Source organism: Lynx canadensis, chromosome B2 (genome assembly GCF_007474595.2).
Source record: "Lynx canadensis isolate LIC74 chromosome B2, mLynCan4.pri.v2, whole genome shotgun sequence".
In the NCBI taxonomy this organism is placed as follows: domain Eukaryota; kingdom Metazoa; phylum Chordata; class Mammalia; order Carnivora; family Felidae; genus Lynx; species Lynx canadensis.
In genome coordinates, this window is record NC_044307.1 from 34,046,073 (window position 1) to 34,073,530 (window position 27,458).

The 27,458-nt window shown below is 53.1% G+C and overlaps 1 protein-coding gene across 5 annotated transcripts in view; it reads left to right on the forward strand.

Annotated features, from left to right (window-relative positions):
* Window positions 1-27,458, forward strand: part of ANKS1A (ankyrin repeat and sterile alpha motif domain containing 1A) — a 179,637-nt gene that overhangs the window by 136,430 nt on the left and 15,749 nt on the right. For all 5 annotated transcript variants that reach the window (XM_030315303.1, XM_030315305.1, XM_030315304.1 and 2 more), the window contains 2 exons: window positions 9,693-9,759; window positions 14,975-15,081. In XM_030315303.1, coding sequence (XP_030171163.1) covers window positions 9,693-9,759; window positions 14,975-15,081 — 174 coding nt within the window. The remainder of the gene's footprint in view (window positions 1-9,692; window positions 9,760-14,974; window positions 15,082-27,458) is intronic.

Genomic DNA, 27,458 nt, shown 5'->3' on the forward strand with positions numbered 1-27,458 from the left:
CTGACCATGGACATTGTTCTTCTTCTCTGACGTTTGGTTTCCTCTTCTGTAAAATGGGCAGAATCAGAGCTCTCCTCCAGGCTGCTTGTGAGGATGAACTGATCCATGGGGCGGGCACTGAGCTGGTGCTCAGTGCAGAGTGCCCCAGTGACAGAACCCAACCCTAGGACCTAACAACCCTGGGAGGCTCGAGTGCCAACATTGTTGATCACAAGTACTTTCTGAGGAGAAGTGTGCCTTGCTGTGAGCCCCTGAATTCGATTTTCAGGAAAGAAGACCTCCCTAAGTAGGAAAGGGATAATTTAATAAGCTCTCAACACAGTCCACCCACCTCTACCTTGTTCCCTCAGTGTTCTGAGGGTGGATTTGATCTCATTTTATTGACTTCAGGCTCTAGAGGATACGAACGCATTCCATTAGCCATGTATTCTAATGTGCTGCTTACCATGCTGCAGTAAGTCATTGATGGAGGGATCAGTGTCTTTTGAGTCGGATTAATACGAACCAGTTTCCCAGGGTTTGCTTATCCCTGGGAACACTGATAATTGAGTTTTCAGATTGTCAAGACCAGGGTTAGCCTGGGTTCCAGAATAGAGAAAGCCACACCACAACAGAGACGCTATGCTGAGGGCCCTTCACCCGCAAGCTTGGTGACACGGAATAATGGTGAAGTCAGCTTTCCCACATTCCTTTCTCTTTGTTTCCTTTGCTGGGCCTGTCTCTGCTTATTAGCATGTTGAGCAGAGTTCATTACAATTGATGAAACTTCAAGCCTTTTTGACCTTACAATTTACTATTCTCTAAAAGATTTGATCCTGAAAGAAATATTTTTTTCCCAGCATTTTATTCTGGGAATTTTCAAACATGCAGAAAACTTGAAAGAGACTTGAATAGTGGGTCCCTACATACCCAGCACCTCGAGCCTACATTCTGTTAATTGCATTTTACTGTACTTGTTTTGTCTCCTATCCATCCATCCATCCATCCATCCATCCCTCAGTCCACTTAAAAATTGGTTATTTTTTGCTGCATTTCAAAGTCACTTGTGGCCATCATAGATTTCATCCCTAAACAGTTTAACCATGTTGTATATCATTAACTAGAGTCTGATAGATATATGTTCATAGGGTTTTGGGAAGAGGGGCAGTAAAGAGTATACAAAATGAAATGCATAAATCTCAAGTCTACTATTCCTTGAGTTTGGACAGACACATACATTTGTGTGACCCAGATTCCTATCAAGATGCAGAATATTGCCATAAACCCAGAAAGTTCCCTCGCACCCCTTTCCAGTCACTCCTTACTGCCCCCTACGTTTTTCCACCTCCATAGATTAGTTTTGTCTGTTCTAGAACTTCATATGAATGGAATCAATGCAGTGTGTGCGCTTTTGTGTAAGGCTTGTTAAAAAGAAAACCACAGGCCCAAAGTGGAGTCCCTTAGGCCAGGTCACCAGACTGGGGCTTAATTAACCTAATCTAATTGCACTTTCAACCTCCCCTAGAAATGTAGTCTTAACCAGGTCAGTCTGGGAATTTTCTGGTCAGCACCCATAAGGTAATCTGTCACATTCCCCAAAGGAAGATGAGGTAATCTACCTACTAAGACCCTTTTGTCCCCAGAGGAAGGTGACCTCACCTGAAATAGTCCTTTTTTCTGTTCTTGACTTCCTTGTCCTGCCTTTGAAAGTCTTTCCCCTTCTGTAGCTCTTTGGAGCCCCCCTCCACTTGCTAGAAGGGATGCTAACCAACTCATGAATCATTTAGTAACGCCAACTAGATCTTTAAATTTACTCAGTTGAATTTTGTTTTTTTAACAGGCTTCTCTGAGGGATTTTAACTAGTGCTCTAAAATGAATTTTGAGAACTCTGTCAACTTCATTTATCCAACTTCCTCTTTCAAAACTTCAGAGACCATTAGGAGTGGTAAGCTGCAACAAATCTCAGGGCAGCTGATGGATACTGATAGTGTATTTGCATTAAATGTATATGATCTTTTTTTCACACCATAAGTATGTGTAATTTGGTGCTGAGAGTTTTGCATGTGACTCCCCTAGTCTTATGAGGCAGATGCAGAATCTGAGGAGCTGACGGATGTGGTACCCTTTCCCTGGCCACACTGCTGAGGAAATCAGTTCTGAATGGGAATTTAGAGCGTTTTCTGTGGGCTGGTTTAATCGATAGCTAGGCTAACCGTGCAGCCAGGGCGCTTTAATGAAATTCAGATTGTGGAGGAATGGGAGCAAGGGAAGCTTACTCGGTGATGGTGGTAGTGAAAGAAAAACCAAGGAAGGTCCAGGAAGCAGTTGCCCGGTGTTTTAGAGACCTGCAGCCTCCCTGAGGTTGGGTGCCTTCCTCCCCGTTCTGCAGCCCTGGCCCCCAAATAAGCCTCCTCCGGGGTAGAAAGGAGATTGTGTAAATTGGAGTAGAACCCAAATACATAACCCTCATTAATCTTTTAGAGTCTTGTCCCACTTATTAAAGCCAGTATTTGGCACATAACCCAGAGTTATGTGGCAAGCCATAATGAAGTTAATTGGAATCTAGGTCTCCCAACTTTTTTTCTTCTTTCAGCAGTTTCTTGAGGCTTTGAGTTAAAGATTTGCCTGGAAGGTAGGCTGTTCCAGGGTGAGGAGGTCACTGGCCAGTGTTGTTGGCATGTAAGGTCTTCCTCCCTGGGTAAGGGCCTTCCTCCCTGTGAGATGAGATGAGATGCCGGGTCTGGGGCATGCGCATCTCTGGTGGGTGGATCGGGAGCATGTTCCTGGTCAGAAAGTGCTAGCTGGGAGAAGTGGGGTGGGAGCTGCTTTGGGGAGGGGGGCAGGGAAGGCCCAGTCAGTAACCTAAGAGGCGTGTGAAAGGTAAAAAATGAGGAAGGGGGGATAGGAAATGAATTGGGGAGCCACAGCGTCTTTGACTTTGCGTTCCCCCGCCCCTCCTCCAGAGTCTAGCCTGGAGCAGATAACATGCAGGCTTTAACAGGAGCCCGTGGTGACACAAGTACAAAACACTTGTGAAACAGAACCACTCTGTTGTCTCCCAGCCTGGAAGGATTGAGAAGGAAGGTAATGATGTAAAGGGGACTCAAGTTGGGGGGATATGCAGCAATAAATATAGCAACAATCTGTGTGCCCCCTGTGATGAGACAAATTAAGCCTCCACCAACAGCGGCGTGCTCTGTGGAAAAGAAGTTACTCATTGTCAGTGGAGCCGCCACCGCAGCCTCTGCCTCGGAAGGCCGGCCCTGAGTCTGTTGGCAGATATTTATTCGTTCCCTGCCCTCTTCTCCCCTCCCCCACCCTCTCCTGCCTCCCTCTCCTAAAAGCAGTTGACAAGGTTAGAAAATCAGGACAAATAATTTACTGCAATCCATCTCTGTCTTTCCTGAGGCCTTGTGCAGGCCAGGGGCGGAGGGAGAGGGGGAAAAAAAATAACCCAGACCCTGGTCAGTGACCCTTTTTCCAACGTGGAATCAAAGCCCACTCCAGGCTGAGCCTGTCTGCTGCTGAGAGGCAGGAAGACAGAAGTGGTGATGAATTCTTATGTGGTTTCTGGGCCCGGGAGTGCAGCTGTCAGCAGTCTTCAGGGTTCCTTGCCCAGCTGGAAGCACGTCAGCGGTCACCTGATGGCACGCGTGCAGCATCCAGTGAGGCTTGGGGTGCTTAAGGCTCAGTTCCTTAGCCCTGTGCTCCTAGGAATGTGGAGCACTGTCCAAGCAAGGGAGAGGGTCTGCCACTTAGTACCCCAGAGCAGGAAGCTCGAGCTCCCCGGGGGAGCAGACTCTGCCACCAACGGCACTTAGCGGAAGCAAGAGCTGTGCCACCCGCGAGGAGTTTGGGAGTCGGCCCATGGAGCAGAGCTCCAATTCCCTCACCTGAAAAATGAGATAATATGTTTGCTTGGCAGTGAGTTGAGGCTCTGCAGGATTGCTGAGCGAAAGGGCCAGCTGGTAGTTGTAGGGTATGAGGTTACTGTGCCCGCAACCCAGGGAGGTTGGAGACAGATAAAAACAGGGGCAGGGAATCCAGACTGGGGTCCAGAAGTGTTGGCTGCGTTTCCTCTCTTACAGTATTAATGAGGTGACTAGCCCGATGTGGGCATTTAACAAATTGTAGCTGTTCTTGTTTGTCACTGGCCGCCTCCAGTGGGCCAGCCCTGTGCATGGCTCCATGTGAGATCTAAAAGAGACAGTATGAAACAGGGTCCTTGCCCTTAGTGGCTCTGTAGTGTCTCTGGGACACCTCCTAAAAACAGTTCATCAGGGAAATAACGATACAAAGCAGAGTGTGTTTCTGGACCAATCAGGTATTAAGCATTGGGACAGAGAAGGAGAGGTAGAAAGGGTCTCCAGCCCTGGCAGTACAGGCCCAAGGGGATTGGTATGTATTTTCCAACTGGTGGGAGAGTCCTTGGGAACTGAGAGTTCCCCAAGCAGCAGAAAGAGGGTTGGGAGGGAATGTCTGACCTCAAGAGCCAAATTCAGTCAATGGTGAATTGCAGAAACGTCTCCCTTCATGTTCCATTTGCACCAAAAGAAAATAGGAAGCAGGTGATCCCTTTCCCTCCTTCCTCTGTGTTAAGCCCCACCTAATGGGCACGTTGACCAGACTGATAACTGCTCCCCTGATATTTGATTACAAATGGGAGCCCCTGAACATAGCCATTGCTTGTAACTTGTACCACCTTCTGGAAGGGAGGTTTCACAGCCTTGGATCCAGGCTTGTGGTTTCTCGGGTGGACTTCCTATTCCTACAGAGGTATTTCTGTCTCCGACAGCTGTCTTCTCCCTCCCCTCACTCCTGATACACGTTGAAAAGTCCGTTGTAATCTGACTTGTTCCCCAAAGCCAGGGTGTAGTGATAGGGAATAGAGACCTGTTTATCTGTATACAGAATATCACCACCCATGATCCTGTGTTCTTTTTTGTTTGTTTGTTTGTTTTTGTTTTTGAGAGAGAGCAGGGGAGGGGCAAAGGGAGAGGGAGAGAATCTGAAGCAAGTTCTGTGCCCAGCATGGAGCCCGACTTGGGGCTTGATCTCATGACTGTGAGATCGTGACCTGAGCCCAACTCAAGAGTCAGACTCTCGACCGGCTGAGCCACCCAGCACCACACAATCCTGTGTTCTAAACAAGCACGTGTCAGAAGATGTGAGCAGCGGTGTCTCTAGCGTTTGAGTTATTTTTGTTTTCAGCCACATGGAGAATATGTTTTATACATCCCTGGTGGGGGCAGGAGGGGAGAGTCTAAATAGAATAACCTTGAGTATATTTTGAAAATGGAATATTTCCAAGCATTTTTAAAGTACATGTATCCATTATGTCGATAATGCTTAGGCCTTACCAAACACAAATATAAGTTCCCTGTAGAGTTTATGTGAAGTGCAGTATTAGAGCATGACCATTGTCCGTCTCTCCCCCAAAAGGTCACTGAACCTCAACAATAGAAAAGAGAATATTGAACTGTGCCCTGCCAGGACATTACACCTGCCTGCTTTGTCCCCTGAGATGCAGAACATTTCTGAGAAAACAGCTTAGTCAGATTTTTTTTTTTTTTTTTTAAGTCAAGCCTAAATGGTTAAACTACACAAAGTAGATAGACCAGAATGGTGTCTGTTTTCTCGGTCAGCTCCTCTTTGTCTAGACTGGAATGACCATGTTCTCCCTCTGCTGGTTCTGGGCCATGGAAGGTGTGGCAGGGAGAGAGGAGATCCGGCTCCTCCCTGTTTCCCCAGCCCCTGGGGAAGATCACAGCCCCAGACAGCTCTGTGCTTATGGTGTCAGGGCGGACACCTGCCAGTCTCTGCCCAAACAGGACCTTTTCATTGCCATGTTCCTCCCAGCCCTGTGTTTCTGCCAAGGCAGGAAGGGGTGCTGGGTTGTAAGCTGTCAGTAACCTGCCGAGTACTCCTAGTTCCTCTATAAACTAGCATCTTCTCAGCGTGACTTAGCTACTCCAGTTCGCAGGACAGCGACACGTACAGTTTCAATGAAATAGTTGTGAGAGTGTCCTTGCATACCCTGCCAGAGGGTGGGCTGTGGAAATGTGGGCTGTTCCTGGCCCTTTGTAGTGGGTGTGAGGGTGACTCCTGGGGCCAGCAGGAAGGAAGGAACAGAGCAAAGAAGCAGCAGGGTGTTCAACTCTGTTCACTCGGATTTCAAAAGGCCCTTTGGCAAAGGGCCAATGAATTGGGCGGCCAGGAGATGCTGATTGGCTAGGTCAACTGTGGCTTTGGGTGTTAGGTGATTATGATGATCATGAAATAGGTACCGTAGATGACTTGATTTTATATTAAAAGCTACCTTGGGGTCGTCCTCCGGTTCAGCTCTTTCCACCCATGACACTCTGCATGCCTTGGGAAAACAGCTTTTTCTCTGCTAGCTCTTAAGTAAATGGACCCCTCCCTCCCCGGCTTTCATTCATTCAGTAGGTTCCCTGTTTAACACAAGCCAGCCCAAGGGGGCAAAATGGCAAGTAAAACATGCTTTTTTCCAACTCTCGTGGCCTTTTCAGTGGTGATTCTCCCACATACACCCTCTTTGGCCTGGAAGAGAGATCCATAGCCTGGTGGAGCCATTCCAGGGATAAGGACCCATTCATTCCCCCCATGCAGAGAAAAGTTTTCTCATCTCGAGCACCCTGCTTTTCTCCTGTAAATAGAGAAAAGGAAAAGGAAAGCACATCAACAGATATCCGTGGAGTGCCTACTCTTTGCCCAGCTTGGAGGCTTCTATGATCTGGACAGCCCAGGCTTTGGGACCTGGGCACTGATGTGTCATTTAGGGCAGCCTGGGGGTGGGGGAGCAGCTTGGCCTGTCTCCAAATATCCCTAAGCCTTTCCTGTGGAAGAAGAGGTGTTCTAGGGCAATAACCAGACCAGTGGGTTGAAGTTGGAAGAAAAAAGATTTCAATCTGTAAAAAGACAGAGGTTATAAATTGGCACTTTCTGCATGTAGGGCGAACTGACCGGGAGAGTCCGTGATCATCATAATCACCTAACGCCCCATCTCTGGAAGGCCTTTAGCAAAATCGGACATGGGGTGGGAGTTGGCATTACACGACCCGTGGGGTCCCTGCTGCTAATTCAAGATTTTGTGCCTGGAAGAACTCTCAAGAGGGAACCGTGTGTACAAACATGTATGTAGAACAGTGTTCTTCATGGCACTGTTGAGAATGAGAAGAGATTGGAAACTACATACGTGACCACCAGGGGACTGGTTGAATAAATAAGGTGACATATCTGTTAAAAAGAAAAAGAAAAAAAAATGTTCTTATGAACTGTGGGAAGAACTCTAAGATGTATTACTAAATAGAGAAAACGATGCAAAGCAGCATATATAGACTGCCTGTGTCAGTGTGGGGGGTAGAATACCTTCATATGTTTGCTTACATGTGGCTGGAACAGATCTAGAAGCACACTTGAGAAACTGGTTACACTGGTTCGCTGCGGGGAGGAGAGCCAGACAGCTGGGAGACAGGCACAGGGAGACTTCTCTGAATAACCTTTGTATCTTTTGAACTTTGAATCATGTGGATGTATGACTTGTCAAAAAATACAAGTAAAAATTTTTTTTCAACTTTAACTAGGTTTTCACTAGGTTGAATGGAGCTCTAAGAGGGGAAGTGGAAAGCACACGAACCTTTTATCGGGCATCTTCTGTGAGCCAGGCCTTTGGCTAGATGCTCTATGTAAGCTCTACTTTTAATCCACGACAACCCTTCATAGGAGGCAGGACCCATCCCTGGTCTGTTTTTGTTTAATGTTTAATGTTTGTTTTTGTTTAATGTTTTTGAGAGACAGAGACAGCACGAGTGGGGGAGGGGTAGGAAGAGAGGGAGACACAGGATCGGAAGCAGGCTCCAGGTTCTGAGCTATCGGCACAGAGCCTGACGGGGGGCGCGAACTCGTGAGATCATGACTTGAGCCGACGTCAGGCGCTCAACCGACTGAGCCATCCAGGCGCCCCAAGACCCATCCCTGTTTTTGTAGAGTCAGCACTGAAGCTGGGAAAGCGTGAAAGTGCTTGCCTGTCCGTGTGGGTCTTTCCCACGCGGCACCAGGCTGCCTGTTGAAGGAGACAGTTCTTGAAATATGCGGAGGCCAAAGACAATGATGCATTAGGAAGGGAAGGAGGAAGACATTTTCTTCAAGGGACAGGGCAGACCTGCGGTGGCACTGCCCGCTTCCGTGCCTGCCTCTGGGCTGTGGGGCTGGTGAGCGGAGGCACACCTCCATTTGCTCCACAGGTCAGATGTGTTGTGTTTCCCTTGGCTTTTGCTGAGCTCGGGGATGGAGTTCACAGTGTGTGTTAAAAGGCAGTTTTCTGTGGCTGGAGGAAAATAGCCACAGCTCCAGGCTGCAAAGGGAAGAATGGTGTTTGTTCTGTGCTCTTCTGCCCGCTGTCAAATGTGCTGTCTTTGTCTGCCAGCTGGAAGCTGGCTGGAGAGTTGTGTTTTTGGGGTTTGTTTTTGTTTTTGTTTTTGTTTTTGATTGTCAGACCCAGGCTCCTTACTTGCACTTAGAGGAAAAAGCATCCAAGCCCTGGTACAAAAGGTTCTTGTAACATTCTTTTTGGAAAAAGAGCCATGAATGAGCTCATTATCACTGCATCCCAAAAGAGGAGGAGAGGAAGAGAAGGTGTCCGCCTCCTTGCTGCCCTGTCTTGCCCCTGGCCAGGTTTCCTGGAGTGGGGGGCTTGGCTCTGGCTCAGGGTGACCAAAGCCAGATGGCTGGAACAGGTGGTCCATACAGGGGGCAATGCTGGAGACATCGGATGCTTTGAGACCGGCTCTCCCTGCTGTGGTCCAGAGGAAGGGCACATGTCTGCATCAAAAGATCCTCTAATCAGAGTTATACGCCTGCCTCACTTTGACTTCTAAGAGGTTCCTATGTTGAGGTTCTCTTCTTGTCTCCGTTCTAAAAATTGTCCTCATACCTCAGAGCTGGCAGTCAGGCAGCACCAATTATCTGTTGAATGCTTAGGACTTGCCAGGCACTGCTCTAGGCACTTGGGGTGTCACATGGAACCAAGCTGGCAAAGTCTCTACTCTCATGGAATTTAAATTCTGGTGTGAGCAGTGAAATGTGCCAGGTCTGGCCTGCTGTTGTCCAGTCTCTGCTGGGCTGGGGGAAGTGCTGCAGGAGGGATATATAAATGCCTTGGAAGGAAGACTTTTCGGCATTTCCAGCAGCTGAGCCCAGGTTGTTACCCACTCCCTCCTTTCGGAGCGTGTCTTTAGTCCCTATTGGGCTGTGGCCACAGAAGGGCCTTTCTTTAAAAAAATTTTTTTTTTTTCAACGTTTTTATTTATTTTTGGGACAGAGAGAGACAGAGCATGAACGGGGGAGGGGCAGAGAGAGAGGGAGACACAGAACCGGAAACAGGCTCCAGGCTCTGAGCCATCAGCCCAGAGCCCGACGCGGGGCTCGAACCCACGGACCGCGAGATCGTGACCTAGCTGAAGTCGGACGCTTAACCGACTGCGCCACCCAGGCGCCCCAGAAGGGCCTTTCTTGATACGAGCAGCAAAGAGTTCTGATCCCTTGCAGGTTGGCGCTTGGACCTTGGAATCATCTGGAAGAGACCTGGAGCACTCCCACACACACCAACTGCCCTGTGCACTGATAGTGAGCCGGCAATGTTTTACTGAAGCCTGACAGCCTCTCCTTTTTGTTCCTCTCTCTTCCGTTTCAGATTGAGAAAATCATGAGCTCTATTGGAGAAGGGATTGACTTTTCTCAGGAACAACAGAAGATCTCAGGTATCGTACCAAGCAGCCGCTTTCCCGTGGAACACAGACCTCTGGCTCCTTTCTGGCCCGGGTTTTTCCCTCTGGCACAGAAGACAGACACTTGGTGGGTGAGAGAGGTCAGCCTCTGCCCGCGTCAAGCTCCTGCAATTCAGACACGTGTCTGTATGGCCCATCTAGCTGTTATTGTAGGGCAAGGGCTCTTCTCACACATAGGAGGGGAAATTGCATTTTAGGCCACCTATTGAGAAGGTTTTTTTTAAGTTAACAGTTGTCACTTGTCCAGAAGTATTTTTGTAAATGTAGGTTTTCTCCGATTGGCTTAAACTGGAGTGCACTTTGGCTTCGGTCTGTCCACTTTCCCAGGCAACTCTGGCACTTACCCCTCGTGAGAAAGTAGCTCTCGTTCGGCTTCTCCATGGCAGTGGCAGAGCGTTGGGTTTGGCTCGGTGGTCTCAGACTGTTAGCCTGCATCACCTGGAGGGGTTGGCTTTGCTGTCCCTCCTTGTGTCCGTCTCTGCATTTTTCCATTTGCTTAGTCACTCGTGTTTATCCTGGGTCACTGCTTACTCTGGGCATTCTTTTCTTTTCAAAGCCCTAGGGGTGCGGTCAGCCTTGATTTCCTTTGTTGGAAGCAGGGAGCTAGAGAGGCCATATGTGAGCTGTTTTCCTTGATAACAGACCTGTGGTTGTATTACTTTCTTAGGTGAGGGGACATTTCTAAAGGTACCTGTTAGCTAGAGCAAGTCTCATGCCCCATCCCCCAAGCACCTGCCGACCTCCCTCTGCCACCAGAGCACCCGGGCCGAGTCAGTTCAGTGAGGCCTGGCCTCTCACCATCCCTGAGGAAATGCCTCTCCAGCTGGAGGGAAGGGCTTCCTCGCTCACTCAGGAGGCTGCATGCAGGACTGGCCTCTTAGCCCAGGTGACACTTGTGGTTCCTCTGGCCCTATCAGGGAGTCAGATGGGTGGGGACAAGTGTGCACACTGGGGGAAGGGAGCTGCTGAGGCTGTGGTGCTTGTGAAAGTTGCATGGGCTCTGGAGCCTCAGCCCCACGTTCAAATTCGGCTTCTGGATGTATGAGGGTCTTTGGCAAGTCCCTTTATCTCTCTGAGCCCCAGTTCCCTATCTACCTTTGGATAATAGTACCTACCTCATAGGTTTGTTGGGAATGACTAATATATACAAATACTTGAGCAAAAGAGGTAAATGGTAGATAGGCTCTTTTTTTGTCCATGAAATAATTACTTACCCGCATCAAAAAACCTAGGGAGGAGGTGCATCTGCTTGTCTCCCTCCACCATGTCTCCAATTGGGTTCCCAGAGCCACCTCCTTCCAGCAGCCTTGTTCCCCTGGCTTCTAGCAAGAGAGGGCCCAGCTGGGTGTGGCCCATCGTTGTCATCAGTCTTGGATTACGCTGGGGTCTGCAGGGGTGGCTCTTCTGACTCAGCGTTTGTGGCTGTGTCTCCACGTGCTGGAGAACAGACAGACAGCCTCCCTCTCTGTTGTCGTGTGCAGCCTTCATCAAGAGTCAAGCGTTTGTTGGGAGTAGATGTTCAGTACTGAGACAAACACCATTACCGTTTTCCAAAACCGTGCTTGGGGGGCAGCCAGGACTGGGATCGATAGCAGTCCGTTCGGTTGAAGCAGCTTTCTGCTTGCCTGTACCCCTCTATGTCCAAGGAATGCACGTGCTTGAGAGTTTGGGTCAGTATCTTAACTTTGATAAATCAGGAGATGTGGCAGCACCTTTGGAAAACACGTTTCTGCAAGAGCCCTTCTCTTTGGAAGTGATGACACTGAGCTCTTTCCTGGCCCTGGTGGTCCCACCCACTAGTTCTTACCCCCACGAACCTGTGTGAGTGGTGAAAGTTGGCCTGGCTTCCCCCCTAGGTCACCGGGTCCCGACACACAGTCCTGTTTTAGCACCGCTGAGTTGAACCATCTTCTATACAGCGGCGTAGGACCGTCTAGGGTGGGCACACGAGAACAGCCACCTGAACAGAGGGTGCCCCCACTCATGCTGCAGAGTCCCCAGCCTACTGTGTCTGCACTGCTGCCAGGCCATGAAGCATGGGGAAAGTAGACTCAGGTCTGCCCATGGGCTCTGTCTTCTATCTGACAGGTCAGGACGGGGCTTTCCCCAGGACCTCAGGGAGCACCAGCCTTCAGCTCAGGCCAGAGCAGAATTCTTGCTTGTTTTGAATGGTCAGGTGCAGGGTTCAGATTGTCCTTAGGTTTCTGGATCTAGGAGAGGCTTGGGCTCTGGGGTTGCCAGCCTGGGAGGAGGAGCAGGCCTTCCAGCAGGCAGCTGTTAACTAAGCACAGGATTGCTCAGCGTGACTGGTTTCACAGAGGATCGTGTTCTATAGGACGAGACCCAGTATGGAACTGGAGTCTTACTCTCGTCTTGGGCCTTGGAACCCTGAGCTGCCAGCACTGGAGCTAGTTACCCGAATCCCCAACAGACAGGTTTCACAACTCATTCCACTCTGAGGAGTCCAGGGAGGGGAAGCCTTCCCACTGGCCCCGGCCACTCTGGCTGCTTTCCACAAAAGCCTGTCTGTGGAGCGCAAGAGATCATTTGCTTTCTTCTGCTAAAGCCAGCCGCTTTAGCTGTTGAATAGCCATTCAGTGCAGGCTCCTTCTGGGGCCTGATCTCCCTGCACACACAGCCCTTTCTTTGCCAGGACCGTCTAGAGCCTGCTGAGCTATCGGTGTCCCCCAGCATGTTTAGAGGGTGATATCTGGTCCCTGGGTCTTTGTCTCTACATGTGACCTCTTCTGTCTTCACGGCTGTACTTGGGGTTTGGTCCCGGCTCCCCCTTTTCCTTGGTGCCTCCCCTCCCGTACCCTCCTCCTCTAGATAGCGAGGGGCCTGCTCTGGGCCTGGCGCTTCTCTCCGGGGCTCCGGCAGGCCCCAGGAGAAGTCCCTCCCCGAGTTGCTGAGTGCGCTTGCTCACCTGAGGAATATTGGGTATAATGTCTTTATTTGGTCACCTGTTTTTGTGACACCCCATGGCTTATTCTCTTGGCAGAGAGGCACGGTCTTTCTTACATGGTGAGCAAGGGGTCGCTTAACCTGTGGGCTCTGCCCTCAGGGCTGTGTCATTCCTCTGTCCCCTTCTCTGGCTGTCCAAGACACTATTGGCCAAAACTATAGGAATGTGCCTTCTCTCTCCTTAATAAGCTGTTTCCAGCCCCTCGAGCTGCAGGTAGGGTTTCCCCGTCTCCGCCTTTCAGACGCATGTGTGTTGGCCGACAGGAGATGCTGGGGAGCCTGTCATTTTGCTGTGATGCTTGTGCTGCTGTGTCCTTCTCCCTCAGCGGCGGCAGCAGCGGCTTCTGCTCCGATGTCCGCTCCCTGATGTATTTTCCTGAGCGTGGAAGGGAGGAGGGTGGGGAGGGGAGAAGGGGAGGGCCAGACATTATGAGAGCGAGCGAGGGCTGTGGGGCCGGCAGCAGGCAGCGTGGAGCCCAGGAGCCTCCAGACAAAGCACTCTGCTGCGGTTCTGTGAGCGCACACATCCACCGGCAGCAGGCAGGACCACAGCTGCCCGGCTGGGGGATTACAAGCAGGAATGAATCAGCAGCCAGGGACACTTGACTTCGTGAGCATACAAGAGCCCGCCGCCTAGGTTCCCTGGAGCAGACAGCCCCAGTCAAGGGCAGGGGACCCAGCGTCTTGGAGTGCTGCTGCAGCGTGCATCGGGAGGCCACCGGGTCCCTGACCACCAGCTGCTCTGCAGAGGACAGAGGAGGGGGAGCCTAGGACAGTGGGTCACCGGGGGCTCCCTGATAACCAAGCCAGTTGGCCTTGGCCTGCCTTGAAGGGCAGAAAGTGCCGAGAACAAGAGAATGACTTTCACCGTGTCAAGAGTTCTCTGGAGGTGATGTCTTTGTAGTTGGTTCTTCTTTTTCCTCCCTTTCCCTTTTTTCCTTCTTTTATCATCTGTTCTTGCCCATGAGAACCAGAGAAGTAGGTGGGGGCTAGGCGCTCAGGTCGGCAGGGAGGGCTGAACTCTGTTCCTCCCCGCCCCGCCCCCCTGTCCGGCCGAGGAGCAGAGCAGATACATGTCGTCCCTTCCCTGCCGGCCCTCAGAGGAGAACATCAGGATCCGGAGACCCTGGGAAGACCGTTGCTGTCTGTATCACTCAGCCAGAGAGAGCACAGCGCCGAATGTGAATAGACTTACGCTGTCACAGCTCAGCTGACAGAGGACCGCTTCCCTTTTCCCTTTCTTTCATCGGGTCGGGTTTTGTCGTCTGTAGCCAAGAACTGGATCTGCCTGCCTGCTTTCCACCTGAGCAGGCAGGCGAGTCACAGGAACAGCCACTATCAGAAGAGGAAGATGAATGCCCAGCCCCGGCAAAAGAGCCCGGCCCGGGAAGGCAGCACTTCAGACAGCACCCTGGCGCGGGAGACGCCCCGCTCGCCGGCCGCCAGAGTCTAGCTGTGGACTGAGCCCCTGGCCCCGCTGGCCGTGCAGCCCGGGGGAGCGCGATGTCGCCGTCACAGCAGGGCCACACCTGAGCCCCAGCCCCGGGCCCCGGGCCCCGGCCCGTGCGCGGCACTCGGCCCCCTCTGCCTTGAGCCTCTGAGCACAAAGGGCCAGTGGCCATGGTTTGCTTATTCCGGGACTGCTGGGGGAAAACAAGTAAAAGTCTCTTTTCTCCCCCTGCCGGGTTCTGTGCTGCTTGTGTTGCATGTGCTGGGTCCCCGTGAACAGCCGCCGCTGCTTCCCTCCCGGAGCCCTCGCTGTGTGCCTGTGCCCCTCAGCTGCATGAAGACGCGTGCTCTCTCCTGACCGGTTTGTGCTGCAAGGTCACAGGACTTGTCCCTCGCCCACGGCCCCGCGGGGGCTCCAGAAGTTGCATGGATGAGAGGAGCCCCCAGCCCCTCTAGTGCCCGTGGGAACAGACTTCCTGAAATACCTCAGTGTGAACGCTGACCTGTGGGCGGAGACCGTGCATGTGCCACCGCAGCCCTGGAGGAGCTCAGACTTGAGGGGGTGGGTGGGTGTGCGGCTCGGGCCCACCTGCCCTCGGCCTGCACCCGGAAGAGGAGCTGCGGGTCCTCTGCTCTCTGGTCTCTTGTACATAGTCTGGCTGCTTTATGGTAATGACCATGATGTGGCAGTGCCATCTGTCTTCCTCTGAGTGCCGCTGCTACCGCCTTAATGGGTTTTCCCTTTTCAAGCGTCTGCCGATTCCTCTCTCGTCAGGTTCGCGGACGCTGGAGCAGAGCGTCGGGGAGTGGCTGGAGGCGGTTGGGCTGCAGCAGTATGAGAGCAAGTTGCTTCTGAATGGCTTTGACGATGTCCGCTTCCTGGTAAGTGCCCGCAGGCCTTCTCGGGGGCGGGGTGCAGCTCGGCGGAGACGGAGACGCGCCTCTCTGGTCTCCCGTGGGCCCTGCTGGAGTGCTAAACAGTGCGTAGCCCCGTATCCCAGCGAAGAGCTGAATGAAGTGACTCAGACATCCAGAAAGTCAGCCGACTGTCATGTGCCTTCTTTCTAAACTCGGTCTCCCTCAACTCTGCTCCCAGAAACGGTTCTGTGGGGAGAGCTCTTTGCAAGTCTGCATCCCAAGAGGCAGGGTCCCTGACTGTAGACCTTTGCCCCTTGCTGGTCTCCCTCTCAGACCTCAGACCATATGTCGTGCAGTGAGGCCTCAAGGCGGGTCTTGTTCTGGATCAGACGCCGGGAGTTTTGGTGGACAGGACAGCCAGGTCCCCTGTGATGACTTTCCATCCCATCTCTGTTGGATGCCAGAAGTTTCCTTTATTCCCCAGAATGGTGCCATCAAGCAGGTAGTTGCTGAAGCAGGGAGCCTGGTCCAGCAGGAAGGCCTCTTCCCTGCCCAGCCCAGCCCAGGCTGAGCGGCTAGGGTGGGGAATGTGGCTGTGTAGCCTCATGGACTCGTGACCTCAGAGATGACCCAGAGGAGAGGCTGAATTGGTGGTTGGAAGGCTTGCTTGCTTTTCTGAGGTATAATTTTGTGTTGTCTTCCTATAAAGCACGAGGCGTTAAAGAAAAAGAAAAATCCGGGTGACTTTCCTCAGGCTCCCTGTGGAGTGGGGCCTGGCTGGGGCCTTGGGCTTAGGATCCAGTGCATCTTCTTTCAGTCCAGAAAGTGGCTCGGGCACCCATGAGCATTCCTCTCCTGGAACCCCTCCAGGAGGTGGTGAGGTGAAGGGGTGGGGATCAGTCAGCCCAGAGCTCCCATCTCCAGTGTGGGTCCCTCTGGAGTTCCCACTAACGAGGCTGCATTTTGTGCCTACCAAATAGCAGCCTGCCCGGGTGCTAGCCTGGAGCTGCCGGGAGGAACCCTGACTAGGACAGGCCCGCCTCACCTGGGCCACCCTTCCAAAGCTAGCTTAGGGCCGTTACTTTTCAACTTTTAAAAGCCTTGGGTTTTTAAATAGCAATTTTTTTTCTTACATTAACTGAGTATATTTATGGTTCTTATAACCTAACCCCTGACTTACCATGTTCCTGGGGGAAGGCCGACAAACCCAGGGTAGAGGTGGTAGTTCAACCAGCGAGCTGGGGCACTTGGCCCCTGGTGCTGAGTGTTGGGGGGGCCTTCACTCTCCGAGCATACCCCTTCACCAGACTGGCTGGCAGGCAGGCAAGGGAGGCGGGCTGTCCCTTCCCTGTGCTTCAGTACTTTAGAGGCTGAGCTCTTAACTTCTCACCCCTCCTTCTTCTACTTTTGGAAACGGTAAGGTTCCCAACTGTTGAACATAAAGACTCCTTTAAAACTGCTTCCCTGCCCCTTCCTGTGCTCATACCCAGAAAGTAGCTGGGCGGGCATCTTGGTAAATCTGGCCCTGAGCCAAATGTCCATCCCGGAGGGTGCAGGGACTCTGCTAGACCATGGGTCTGTCTTTTGGGGGAGGACACTCATGGAGGGAGGCCAGCAGCTCAGTATTTCCAGGGCCCTCCAGGCTTCTCCTGTTGCCCTGGGTACGAGCTATTCCTCGTCGCTGCTGTCTCAGTTCCAGCGGGGCACTGGCAGGTGGAGTCTGTACAGGAAGGAATGCTGATCGCACCTCACTTGAGCACATTACTTCCGGTAGCTAGAGTGGCCTGAGGAGCCATGCAGAGCATCCTGGGTAATTACATGTAAATTGCCAGATGGACTGTAAGGCTAATTGTTTTCGCAACCGGAAAAAAAGGAAAAAAAAAAAAAACACACAAGAAAGGGCATTTTTATTGAGAAACATTCTTTTCGTTGCATATGGTATAATTTCCATCATGTTAGCTATGGTATATCTCCATGTAGTTTGGTTTTCAGTAGGTTGCTAATGTTTTTCTTCGTTGTGAAATGCCCTGGAAACTTCTACAAGATGCATGAGTAGCTTCCAGAGAGCTAAGCTCTCGAGGTAGGAGGAACATCTGGACACTAAGAGTGTTTCACAGACCAGGCACTGCTGTAGAATTTCCCTGTGACAGGGTCCAGCTCCTCCCTGTTGGGGTGGGAGGGACTTTGTCATCATGTGGTCTAATCACCTGTGCCTTCCCTTCCAGACAATCTTGGCATGATACTTTGCAGCGACAGGGAATTCCACCACCTTACAAAGTAGTAGCCATTTGTTCTTTGCATTGCTCAGGCTTAGTCAAAGTCTGAGTCCTTGTGGACTCTGTCTTTTGGGCCACAGAGAACACGCTTAAACCCTTTAGAAAACTGAAGACTTTCAGTCATGGCCTCTGGCATTTTATCTTGTCTAGGTCCAACATCCTCCTGTTCTGGGTTGTTCCTCCTATGATGTGATGACTGAGCTGGATAAGCACCGCACCTTGAACTTTATTCATACTCTCTTGCCTGCTGGCAGAAAGGGCCTTTGATTTGGAGGGGTCAGGGTCAGGACCAGGGCCGGGGCAGTGGGGGCTGCCACGTGCTCCCTAGGCTGATCGGGCTGACACCAGACCCTGGGAGACAGGGCCCAGGAATCTAGCTCCTGCCTCTGCCGGCCAGCCCACCACACTGGCTCGCTCATCACAGCCAGTTCCGTTTTTCACCGTAAGTCTTGTCCACAGGAAATGGGCTTTCTTAGGACAAGGGAGGAAATGCATTTAATCAGCACGGAAGGAAGGTAATTGGTGATTGGCGAGTTTGAAGCTCCAAGCGTGCTGGTGCAAGTCTCCATATCTGGGGACCGAGCCTGACCTCCCTTCACAGAGGTGGCAGTGGAGTCAGTGATGGTGCTCCACATGCTGGAGTGTTAGGTGGGTGTCAAAAAACTGTTTTTGAAGAATGTCTGATGTGGGCAGACGTTGAGTGAAGGAATCAAGACACAAAAATCCATATGCAACATGATCTTAACTTTCAAAAAAGACAACATCTCTGCACAAGAGATGCAAAGGAATAAGCCAGAACGTTTTCAGTGGTTATCTGAGGGGGGCTGTGGATGGCTTTATTCTCTTATTTGGAACATAAGAGATTTTCTGCATTTCCTACAACGAATGGATCCAAAATCAGAAAAGCAAATAATGCAGGTGTCTTAAAGATCTTGATGGTCCAGCTGGGAAAACAAGGCACATAAAGCAATAAAAACAACCAAGCGGCCAAGTGTTAAGTACTATGGTGAGGCGTGTAGGTGCTGCAGGAGCACAGGGGAGGAGAACCCCCCTTCCCAGGCATGGACCCAGTGCCCGCGCTGAGCTGGCTCACAGCCCTGGGCATACTGCTGGTCAGGGCTCAGATGGGGCTGTGAGGCCCAGAGGGTAGAGACACTGCCAGTGAGGGGCAGGGCCGGGATGCTAGCCCAGATCTGTCCCAACTTTGAACTCCTGGGTTGCACCTGCTGTCTGAGGGTCTGCAGAGGCTGTGGGCTTGGAAAGACACAGGCAGAGGAAAGGCGAGTGTGGGGCCTGAGCCATCTGCGGTGAGTAAGGGGGCCAGTGTAGGGAGTGCAGTGAAGGGCAGGCCACTGGCTGGGCAGGAGGGGTGGGCTGGGCTCGACTGCAAGGGGCCTTGACAGCCACGCGATGGGAGGCCGTCGGGTTGTTCCCCTCATCGGGCAGAGAGGCCCTGGCATCGGGGTGCACCTTAGATGGCAGGGCATGGTAGAGAGGGCGCGTGGTGGGTGCTGTGCTGGATGACAGACAAACGGAAAATGGAGACGAGTCTGGCAGCCAGCGGAGGATGGGTTAGACACAGTCTGAGCCACAGGCCCATCACCTCTTACAGCCAGCATCGTCACGGAGGCCTCTTGCTCCTCCCATCAGTTTATTTCTCCACAGGCTTCCACCACGTACGGATAGGCTCCTACTGTTTTCCTGTCTGTTTCTGAGACCAGGCCACCTTGTTCCAGTGTGTTGGGGAGGGATGACCAGTGAAGAGGAGCGAGCCCTGAGAGAGCCGAGAGGCATAGGCTTGGGGAGGAGGTCATTCTTTTTTGGCCTCCGTGACGTTTCCAGCCTGACCCCCAGACCCCGGAGCTTCTCTTCCTGTGTGCTCCCCGCGTTAGCTCCTCACACCTCAGCCCCAGAGGCCGCCTTTCTGTCCGCAGTGGGGCCATGCCCTTGGGTTCCTACCCTGGCTTCCCAAGCTCCCTCCCTCTGCGTTCTTCTCTCTTGGGCTTCAAGGGGCCTCTTTGGCCTGGGCAGGGGTGCCCTGGCACTGCTGTCCGGATGCCTCCCTGCCTCGACTTCCTCTCCACTTGCCCTAGCCCCCTCTCCTCCCCACATAGCACTCTAACTGCTAGAATTCTCTGTGCCCCAGAGTGAGGCAGGGCCCGAAAGGGAGGTTTCCTCAACTAGGGGCCTCGGGGGGGTCAGTGGAGCTGGGCTTTAAAAGGAATACTCTTGGACAGTGTGGATCCTGCCTCCTGGACTGACTCAGTTCTGTGGTCACTTAACTCCTCGCGGGGTCCCAGGGGTTGACTGACATGCCACCAGATGCTTCCTTGTCTCCGCTGGGCCCTTTTACCTTGAGACGAGGCAGGCTCACTCTGGGCCTCTTTCCAGGCCGCATACCCTCTTGCTCTCCCTCTTCCTTTCTCTCTGCCAGATGGTGTGGAGTTCTCCGGGCTAGGGGTGACAGCAGCTGGAGTCCCACTGTGTTTGCCCCCACTTGTGTTCCTTGTGTGCTCTGTCCTTCTCCGGCCGCCTTTACAGTGGAAGAAACTGAGAACTGTTTTCATGTCTGTGAACTTAACTAACTGCCCTTGAAGATGTGTGCAGCAGGTGAACAGCTCCTGTTCTGTAGCTTGTGGCTGCGGACATCTCAGTGTGAGCAGCAGCAGGGGGTTCTGTGCTGGCCCCTCAGAACGTCCGAGTGTTCACATATTCCAACCCCCAGCAGTGTGCATGTGCAGGAAGTGAGGCATAGGGGGCAGGGCCCCAGGGTCCATGTGTCTCTGTCAGAGGCACAGATCTCCTCACACACCACGTGTCAAAGTTCAGGTGTTCCCAGGCATCCCTGAAGCCCACCCGTGGACTCCTGGGGTCCACAGACACCACACTGAGGACTCTTGGACTCAGTCATTTGCCCAAGGTTGCTCCTCAAGCACACGGCTGAGCTGTCCTAGAAGCAGGTCTCCTAGGCCCAGAGTGGTGCCCCCACCTCCCACTCTAGTCCCACACCTGCTTGCCCAGGAACGTGCTGTGTCTGGGCCTCGTGCTCAGTGTGTCCCCCCAAAGAAGGGGCCTGGGAGCCAGTGAGCTAGGCTAGTGCTACCTGGCATCACTTGCAGGCGCCCGTCTGGACCAGGCAGACCATTCCATCCACCCCCTGTGTGTTGGGGGCCACTCGACTTCCAGAAGGCTGGAAAAAGCTGCTGGGAATCAGACCCCAGTGAGCTCTTGGCACTGAAGCCCTTCTGGCCCTGCAGCTGCCACCACCGCGGGTCGGGGATGGTAGGTATCCCTGCCTCGTGTTCTCAGTGAAGTTGAGCAGCTTGCTGAGGCCACACTTAGGTGAACTGGGGGGCAACGGCTCAAGAGAAAAGTTGAGGTTCTACTTACTTGCAGAGGGAATCAGGAAGTTGGGAGATGTGGGTTTCCCTCCAGGTCCCCTCATAAGATTTTGGGCAGGTTGTTCTGCGCCCCCATATGTCCCCCTGTCCCATGGCGTCTCACCTGACTGCCTACTTCATGGGGGCATAAGCTGTGAAGGGGACACACTGTTACCTGTGGTGACGCGTAACAGCGACTGAGACCGACTACAAACCTAAGAATGTAAGGCAGCAAGGCGGCATTTTCTCTGCAGTGGAGGCCAGGTGGCAACCGTGCTCTGTGGGAATCAGATTGGCCTTGTCCTCAGACCCACGAAGATGTAAAGCTTGCTCTGGGTGGTCTTGGGACCGAGCCCTTTGACCCCAGGCTGACTTGGGCCTGGGTAACTTACGCTGTTTATTTGGGGGATGAATGAAGCACCTTGACCTCAGATAAGGCTCAGGTGTCCAGGGGCAGCGGGCAGCAGATGGATGGAAGGATGCTGTGCTGGTACAGGGAGAGTGGGAACACTGAGAACTGGCTCGGGAGGACAGGGGGCATAGGGGTGTTGTTTCCGTGAAACTGGGAGGCGAGTCCCGGACGCTTGTGCTGTTGCCCCAGCCTTGAGGACCCTTCTGAAGTTGGCGGGCGGAGGGGCCTCTGGCTTCAGAAACGGGACTTGGTAACATTTGTGCTTCTTCCTCATCTTCTGTAGAACTGGTTGCATTTGTCACCTTCAAGTTCTGTCTCTCCGGGTGAGGGCAGGTCTGTGCTGCAGGGGGCAGGGGGTGACCAGGAGAGTAACGGGTGTGGGTCAGGGCTGGGCCGCTCTTGTTGCTGAGGGTGTGGAACTGGGGGAAGGTGCCCGTTTGGGAAGTGATGTGACACAGCCCCAGTCGGGAGGCAGCGGGGCCGGGCCAGACAGAGGCGAACAGAGAAACACGAGACTCGTTGAGCACCTGGTCCCTGAGCGCTCAGCACCATGGGATTCGTTATTTAACCTGCGAAGCAGGAGGGCTTGATCCTATTTACAAGGGTCTAACTTTCTAAGAACCTGGAGCAGCACAGTTGGGATTTGAACTCAGTTCTTACTCCAACGGGTTCTTACTCCTTTATGCCACAGCTGCCTTGCATGTGGTAGCTGGCACACGGAAAGCCCTCAGCCCCAGAAACGGTGAATGTCTGAGATGAAAGTGGCCACGCTGAATACAGAAATGAGGCCTGAGGGGCGGGCCAGGCAGAAAGTCTGGAAATCACTTAGGGGCAATGATAAACCTTCTTGGGAGGCCAGTCCAGCACCGCTCTGCCCAGGAGACCCTCTTCCACCAGACCATACCCGCCTTTGTTTGAGTGGGGGCCGGATCCCAGAGGGGTGGACATTTGGTCGTCACTGGGCCCAGAGGTGGATGCCCAGGTGCACTGTCACGAAGCCTGCTTTCTCACGTACTCCTGTGTTGCACGCACACCTTTCCCTGTGACATTTAATGGACTCTCGTGACCAGCTGCAGTGACTGCACATGCTCCAGTACGTGGGCGCCCCGTGATTTAACCCGCCACTGGGCACTTTGGCTTCTCTGCCGCAGGCAGGCTTTGGAGGTTCCCAGGACACGTACCGGCCACAGCGATGGAGCCGTTCCGGGCACGGTCACCTGGGGCGCAGGTTGCTGAACACGGGGCCCTGGTCTAAGCCGGGCCTGCCTTCTGAGGCTGGGGTTGTACTAAGTAAGCACACGGGTACCTGCACAGGTGGACCAGGAGCGAGAGGGGCGAGCAGACCCAAGCAGTCTGAGGCCCGAGGGGCCTGGCAGGGGAGAGCGGGAAGGATCTTTGGGAGGGGGGCAGAAAGTGAGTAGGAGGCGCAGGGCTTTGTTGCTCACCGCGGCTACACCAGTCTGGGCTTCCCCCCCCAGGCTGCCTGTGGGCCCTGCCCTCCTGAGAGGGCAAGGGCTGAGTTTGAGCGTGGTGGAGAATTTGCAGTGTTCGCGCTTCAGGGACTTAAACTGCTCGAACTGCTGGGTCCTGGATCCCCAGCTGACAGGAGGGAGAGCGGGTATGGCAGCCCCCGGAGAGTGCGGCTGACCTCACGGTCTGCCACGGAATCAGGGCCCCGGCAAAACAGTGACCAGAACGGGTGCCAGGGGTCCGCCCAGCGCCTCCGTGCTGAGGGCTTGTCTGCCTTGAGGAGGGACTGAAACATCCCTTGGCCTTGCGTCTTAGCGATGGGCCTAGGGTAGAGCCTCACCTCCCACCTGTCGGGGCTTGCTGGTGGCAGACCCCCTTTCTTGCCCTGAGTGCTACCCGGTGCCTCAGGAGGGGGGCAGAGCACCATGCCATGCCTTCATGACAGGCGTGGGCTGGGGCTTCTGTAAATCGTTGATCCTCAGGTCTGGCATCAGCTTCCCAGGCCCCCCTCCAGTAAGCCGGGCTCGCACCTCTGCATCCTCAGACCCTTTGCCAGGGGCATGCTGAGCCCTGTATGCCTGGAAACAAGTCAGGAAGGGTGTTCAAATCGGGTGAAGTTCAAATGACTGCCCTCTCTCCGCTTTGGTTCTTCTCTGAGCTGGGAAAGAGGCAGCTCTGTAACCTGAATATGGCAGGGACAGGGCTATGTGACCTCAGGCAAGTCAGTCCTTTGCTGAACCTCAGCTTCCTTGTGACGAAAAGGATAGCTTCCCTCTGCCCTGAGCAGGACCAGCTAACTCCCTGGCACAGCCCTCCAGCCCAGGCCCACCTTCCCACTTCCATCTCCTGGAACTTCTCTCTGCTCCCAGGCAGGGTGGCTTTTGTCACAGCTGCCTGTACCTGTGCTGTTCGCTCAGTTGGGGAGCTCTTGACCCACTTCTCTGCCCTCTTCCCACCTCCCTGTGAAACTCCCTCTGGACCCCGCCATCGCTCCCCCCCAGCTCAAACGTCCCTGGGGCTCCCCTTCCCCACCCCAGCACGCCCCCACCTCTCCCCAGACCTCATCCTCTTCCCTCGCAGAGGACTCCAAAAGACCACCATCATGGAGTCAGCAGCACTGGTTTGGGCTGTTCAGCCTCTTCTTTTTATATCCGTGTTGTTGCCTCCAAAGTATCCTTAGTCATTCAACAGATTTTTATTATGCGCGGACAACATGCCAGGCATTGCCCTAGATGCAGGTGGTGGCAAAGCCGTGAGTGAGACAGGCACCTCTGGCCCGTATCAGCCTCAGGACCCTCAGCCAGCAGCTCAAGTGTTTTTCCCTTTGGCTGAGAAGCGTCCACTCCAATGTGCCACACTCCAAATGTTCCCTTCTTAGGTCTTTTCCACTATTTGTTGAATGAAGACATGCCCGGCAGTTAAAGAAAATTCCAGCAAAATATTGACAAGTGTGATACCTCTCAGGATGCAAAAGGATCTTTCCTTCTCCTGAAGTCATATGGTCAGGAAGACTCTGAAGATAATCAGAGACCCATGGAGGGCCAGAGAAAGCTAGAGAGAAAGGACTGGGGCCCTGCAACAGCCCTTTCCTCCGCCTCCGCCAGGACTCTCCCCACGACTCCCAGAGGCAGTTCCTGCTGTCCGTGCTCCTTCCCTTCCCATGGCCCCTGTCTTCCCCTCTGTCCACACATCCACTGAGCTACGCGCAGGATCTGGGCCTTGGAGACCCCGCTTAGCACCGACGCGCCCCTGTTGAAAGTGCCGTCTTCTGCGCCCATTGGTGAGCCCAGTGACGGATACTGGTAGGAAGGAGAGGCCTTTCAAACAGATTGAGCTGAAGGAGAGTGAAAGTACCGCCACAATAGGCACGGCTCCTCGTTTGTGCCTTCTCAGGGAAGGACACCCAGGAATGATGGTGTATGATCGTGCAAGTCAGTCCAGGGGCACGCTTGCCCCAGCTGAGCTCTGATGGGCCGGCCTCTCCCTGAGTCAGCCTGTTCCTGGGCCCAGGGCTTGGGCTGTGTATGCAGAGGCCTGGGCCACATCCTGACCCTGCTTCTCCTTCACTGTGAGGCCTCGGCAGGCCTTCCCCTCACCCACTTCTAGGGGCCCACGCAGCGCTAAGAGTTGGGATTCCATACAGGTGGAAGCACTGCCCCAGCCCCGGAGGTGGAGGGCAGGGAGGCGGGAGGGAAGTTCTGTGTAGGGACCCTAGTTCCAGAGCCCGAGCGTCCCCAGCCCTGGGACGGCTTCCCTGCTGCTGCTGGTAGGTACCTTCCACGCTTTGCTTTGTCTTCAACAGAGCCCACCTCCCTAAACAAGTAGAAGGAGCCTGGAGCGTGACTTTGGAGTTCATCAGAGGGACGTTCAACTGTCCTTCTGCAGCTCACAAGCTCCGTGACCTCGCATATGTCACTCCTGCTCTCTGAGCCTCAGTTTCTTTGTGCAATGTGGGCAGTTCCTATCTCAAAGGTTTTTGGGCGGCTTTTTTCAAGCGAGGAAGGCAAAGTCCCCGCACAGTGCCAGGACGTGGTCAGGACTCGGGTTCACTGGCATCTCTTCATGTCACCTCCCCCACAAAGACCAGCAGAAGGTGCACTTACTGTGCATAGTGACCCCGACGACCGCTTCTTGCTGCCCTCTTCCCTGGATGTGTAGAGAGCAGGATGTGGCCAAGAAGGTGGGATCCTGGCACCGCCACTGGCCGTGAAACCTGGTTCCTGGCCTGTAAAGTGAGGAGCCGTAGTCAACGCCTGCCAGCTGGTTGCAAGGAGGGAGGAACAGGACAGGGAATGGCTGAAGCAGAGCCCTGGACGGGGAGGCACTGGTACTCTGTCCCTCCTCTGTCCTCCTGTCCTCCCTTCCTCAGGGACTGAACCCAGTCAGGCTGAGTGTCGACTAGTTACATGTTTCAGATTTCTCCTAGAATTAGAAACTTTTTCAAACCTAAGAAAACTGGGGCACTTGGGTGGCTCAGTCAGTTAAGCATCCAACTCTTGATTTCGGCTCAGGTCCGGTTTGTGAGTTCAAGTCCCGAATCGGGCTCTGTGCTGATAGTGCGGCGTCTGCCTGGAATTCTCTGTCTCCCTCTCTCTGCCCCTCCCCTGCTCACACGCACGCTCTCTCTCTCCCTCTCTCAAAAATAAACAAACATATAAAAAATAAAATCTAAGAAATCTCTATTAACTGAAATGCTTAGGCCAATGAGCTGTTCTGCTTTCTTAGCTCCCTAATTGCTGGCTCGCAACAGGGCCTGGAAGATAGCAGCCCTCGGTATAAACATTAACGTGATAGAAGGTCAAGTAAAAAGTCTCTTTTCCCCCACAGCCCTTCTTGTGAAGATGGTTCCAAAAGGCAGTGGTCCCTTCCTCCCTTTAGTAAAGAGGGTGTGGAAACTTCCAGGATGTTTCTTGCCTTTGAGGATTTGTAACACCTCGTAGTCACCACGCAGACTAATCCGAGAGGATGTAGGTGTGGCACGTGCAGGAAATGAGGAGACCCTGCCTGCACCCTGGACATGCTCTGGCAACTACCTGCTTTGATTTTCCGTCACATCCTTTACTTTGGTTTGGTTTACCTCTGCCTCTTTCTTCTCACTGCCGCATACAGCCCCCTAGTCCTCTTGACAGGTTAATGAAGGCCCTGTCTCCAGCTGGACCCGGTTTTCCCGGCTGTCAGCCTTCAGTTCAGCTTTAATGTTGCCCTAAAAGCGTGTGAAGGGTTATGAGTAAATGCTGGGGATACGGTAGGATTTCAGAAACTCCCTGCAGTGCTGTCATCTCTGAGGTGCCCCGGTCAGTCCAGTGCGTGTCCTCACCAGGTGAGGACTCATCGTCAGGCAGAGTCTGGGCAAGAGGCCACCTCTCTCTGCCTTTCCCGTCAGCACACCCAGATGTGGGCCCAGATGTGGGCCCAGAGGGACTGCAGGAACTCAGGGTGGTGACTCCTGACTTTGGGGTGACTCAGGAACTGGCCTCCGACCTGGAGAGAGTGGTACCCTTGTCGCACAGAGCCTTCTACAGGCCCACGCCTCCCTGGTGCCCCTGTGAAGGGGTGTGTTCTGTCTGCAGCCCGAGCAGGAGAGCTTCTGGTCTGGCTTCAGAGCTCTCTCCCCGGGCTCTCTTGAGCCTTGGAAGGGGTCCTCTGCGGGGCAAAGGTTTTTGTCACCATGCACGGGCTCCGGGGGGGCTACTGTGCCAACATGCACTGTGGCTCAGGCACAAAGGCGAGACTGCCAGGCGAGGGTCTGCATGCGCTGGCCCGAGTTGCTTAAATAGAAATAGAAAGTCCAGAAAGAGTCCCAGAAACACACAAATTTAGGACACAGCAGAGGTCACTTCAGATTGGTAGAGAAAAGATAGTTCATTCAAGAAATGGACAGCTTGCTGCCTAGGAAAAAAAATAACTGAATCCTGACTCTTGAACTGCACTTAAAAAAAAAATTGTAGATTAAAGATTTAATGGTAAAAATGAAACTAAAATTACAGGAAGAAAATATGCAAGAATTGTTTTTAAAAATCTTGAAGAGGGGAGGTCTTTCTCAGCCTGACAGAACTAAGAGAAGCTCTACGGGATATAGGTACAGACCAATAGATTTCTGCACGAACAAAGCCAACATGAAAGTCAAAAGAGAAGTGACAAACTGGAAAAAACGAATGTCTAACTATTTCCAGATAATAGGTTAATTTCCTTACTTTTATTTATTTATTTTTGAGAGAGAAAAAGCGCCTATCAGGGAGGGGCAGAGAGAGAGAGAGGGGAGAGAGAATCCCAAGCAGGCTCCACACTGTCAGCACAGAGCCCAACGTAGGGCTTGAACCCACGAACCGTGAGATTGTGACCTGAGCCCAGGTAGGATGCTTA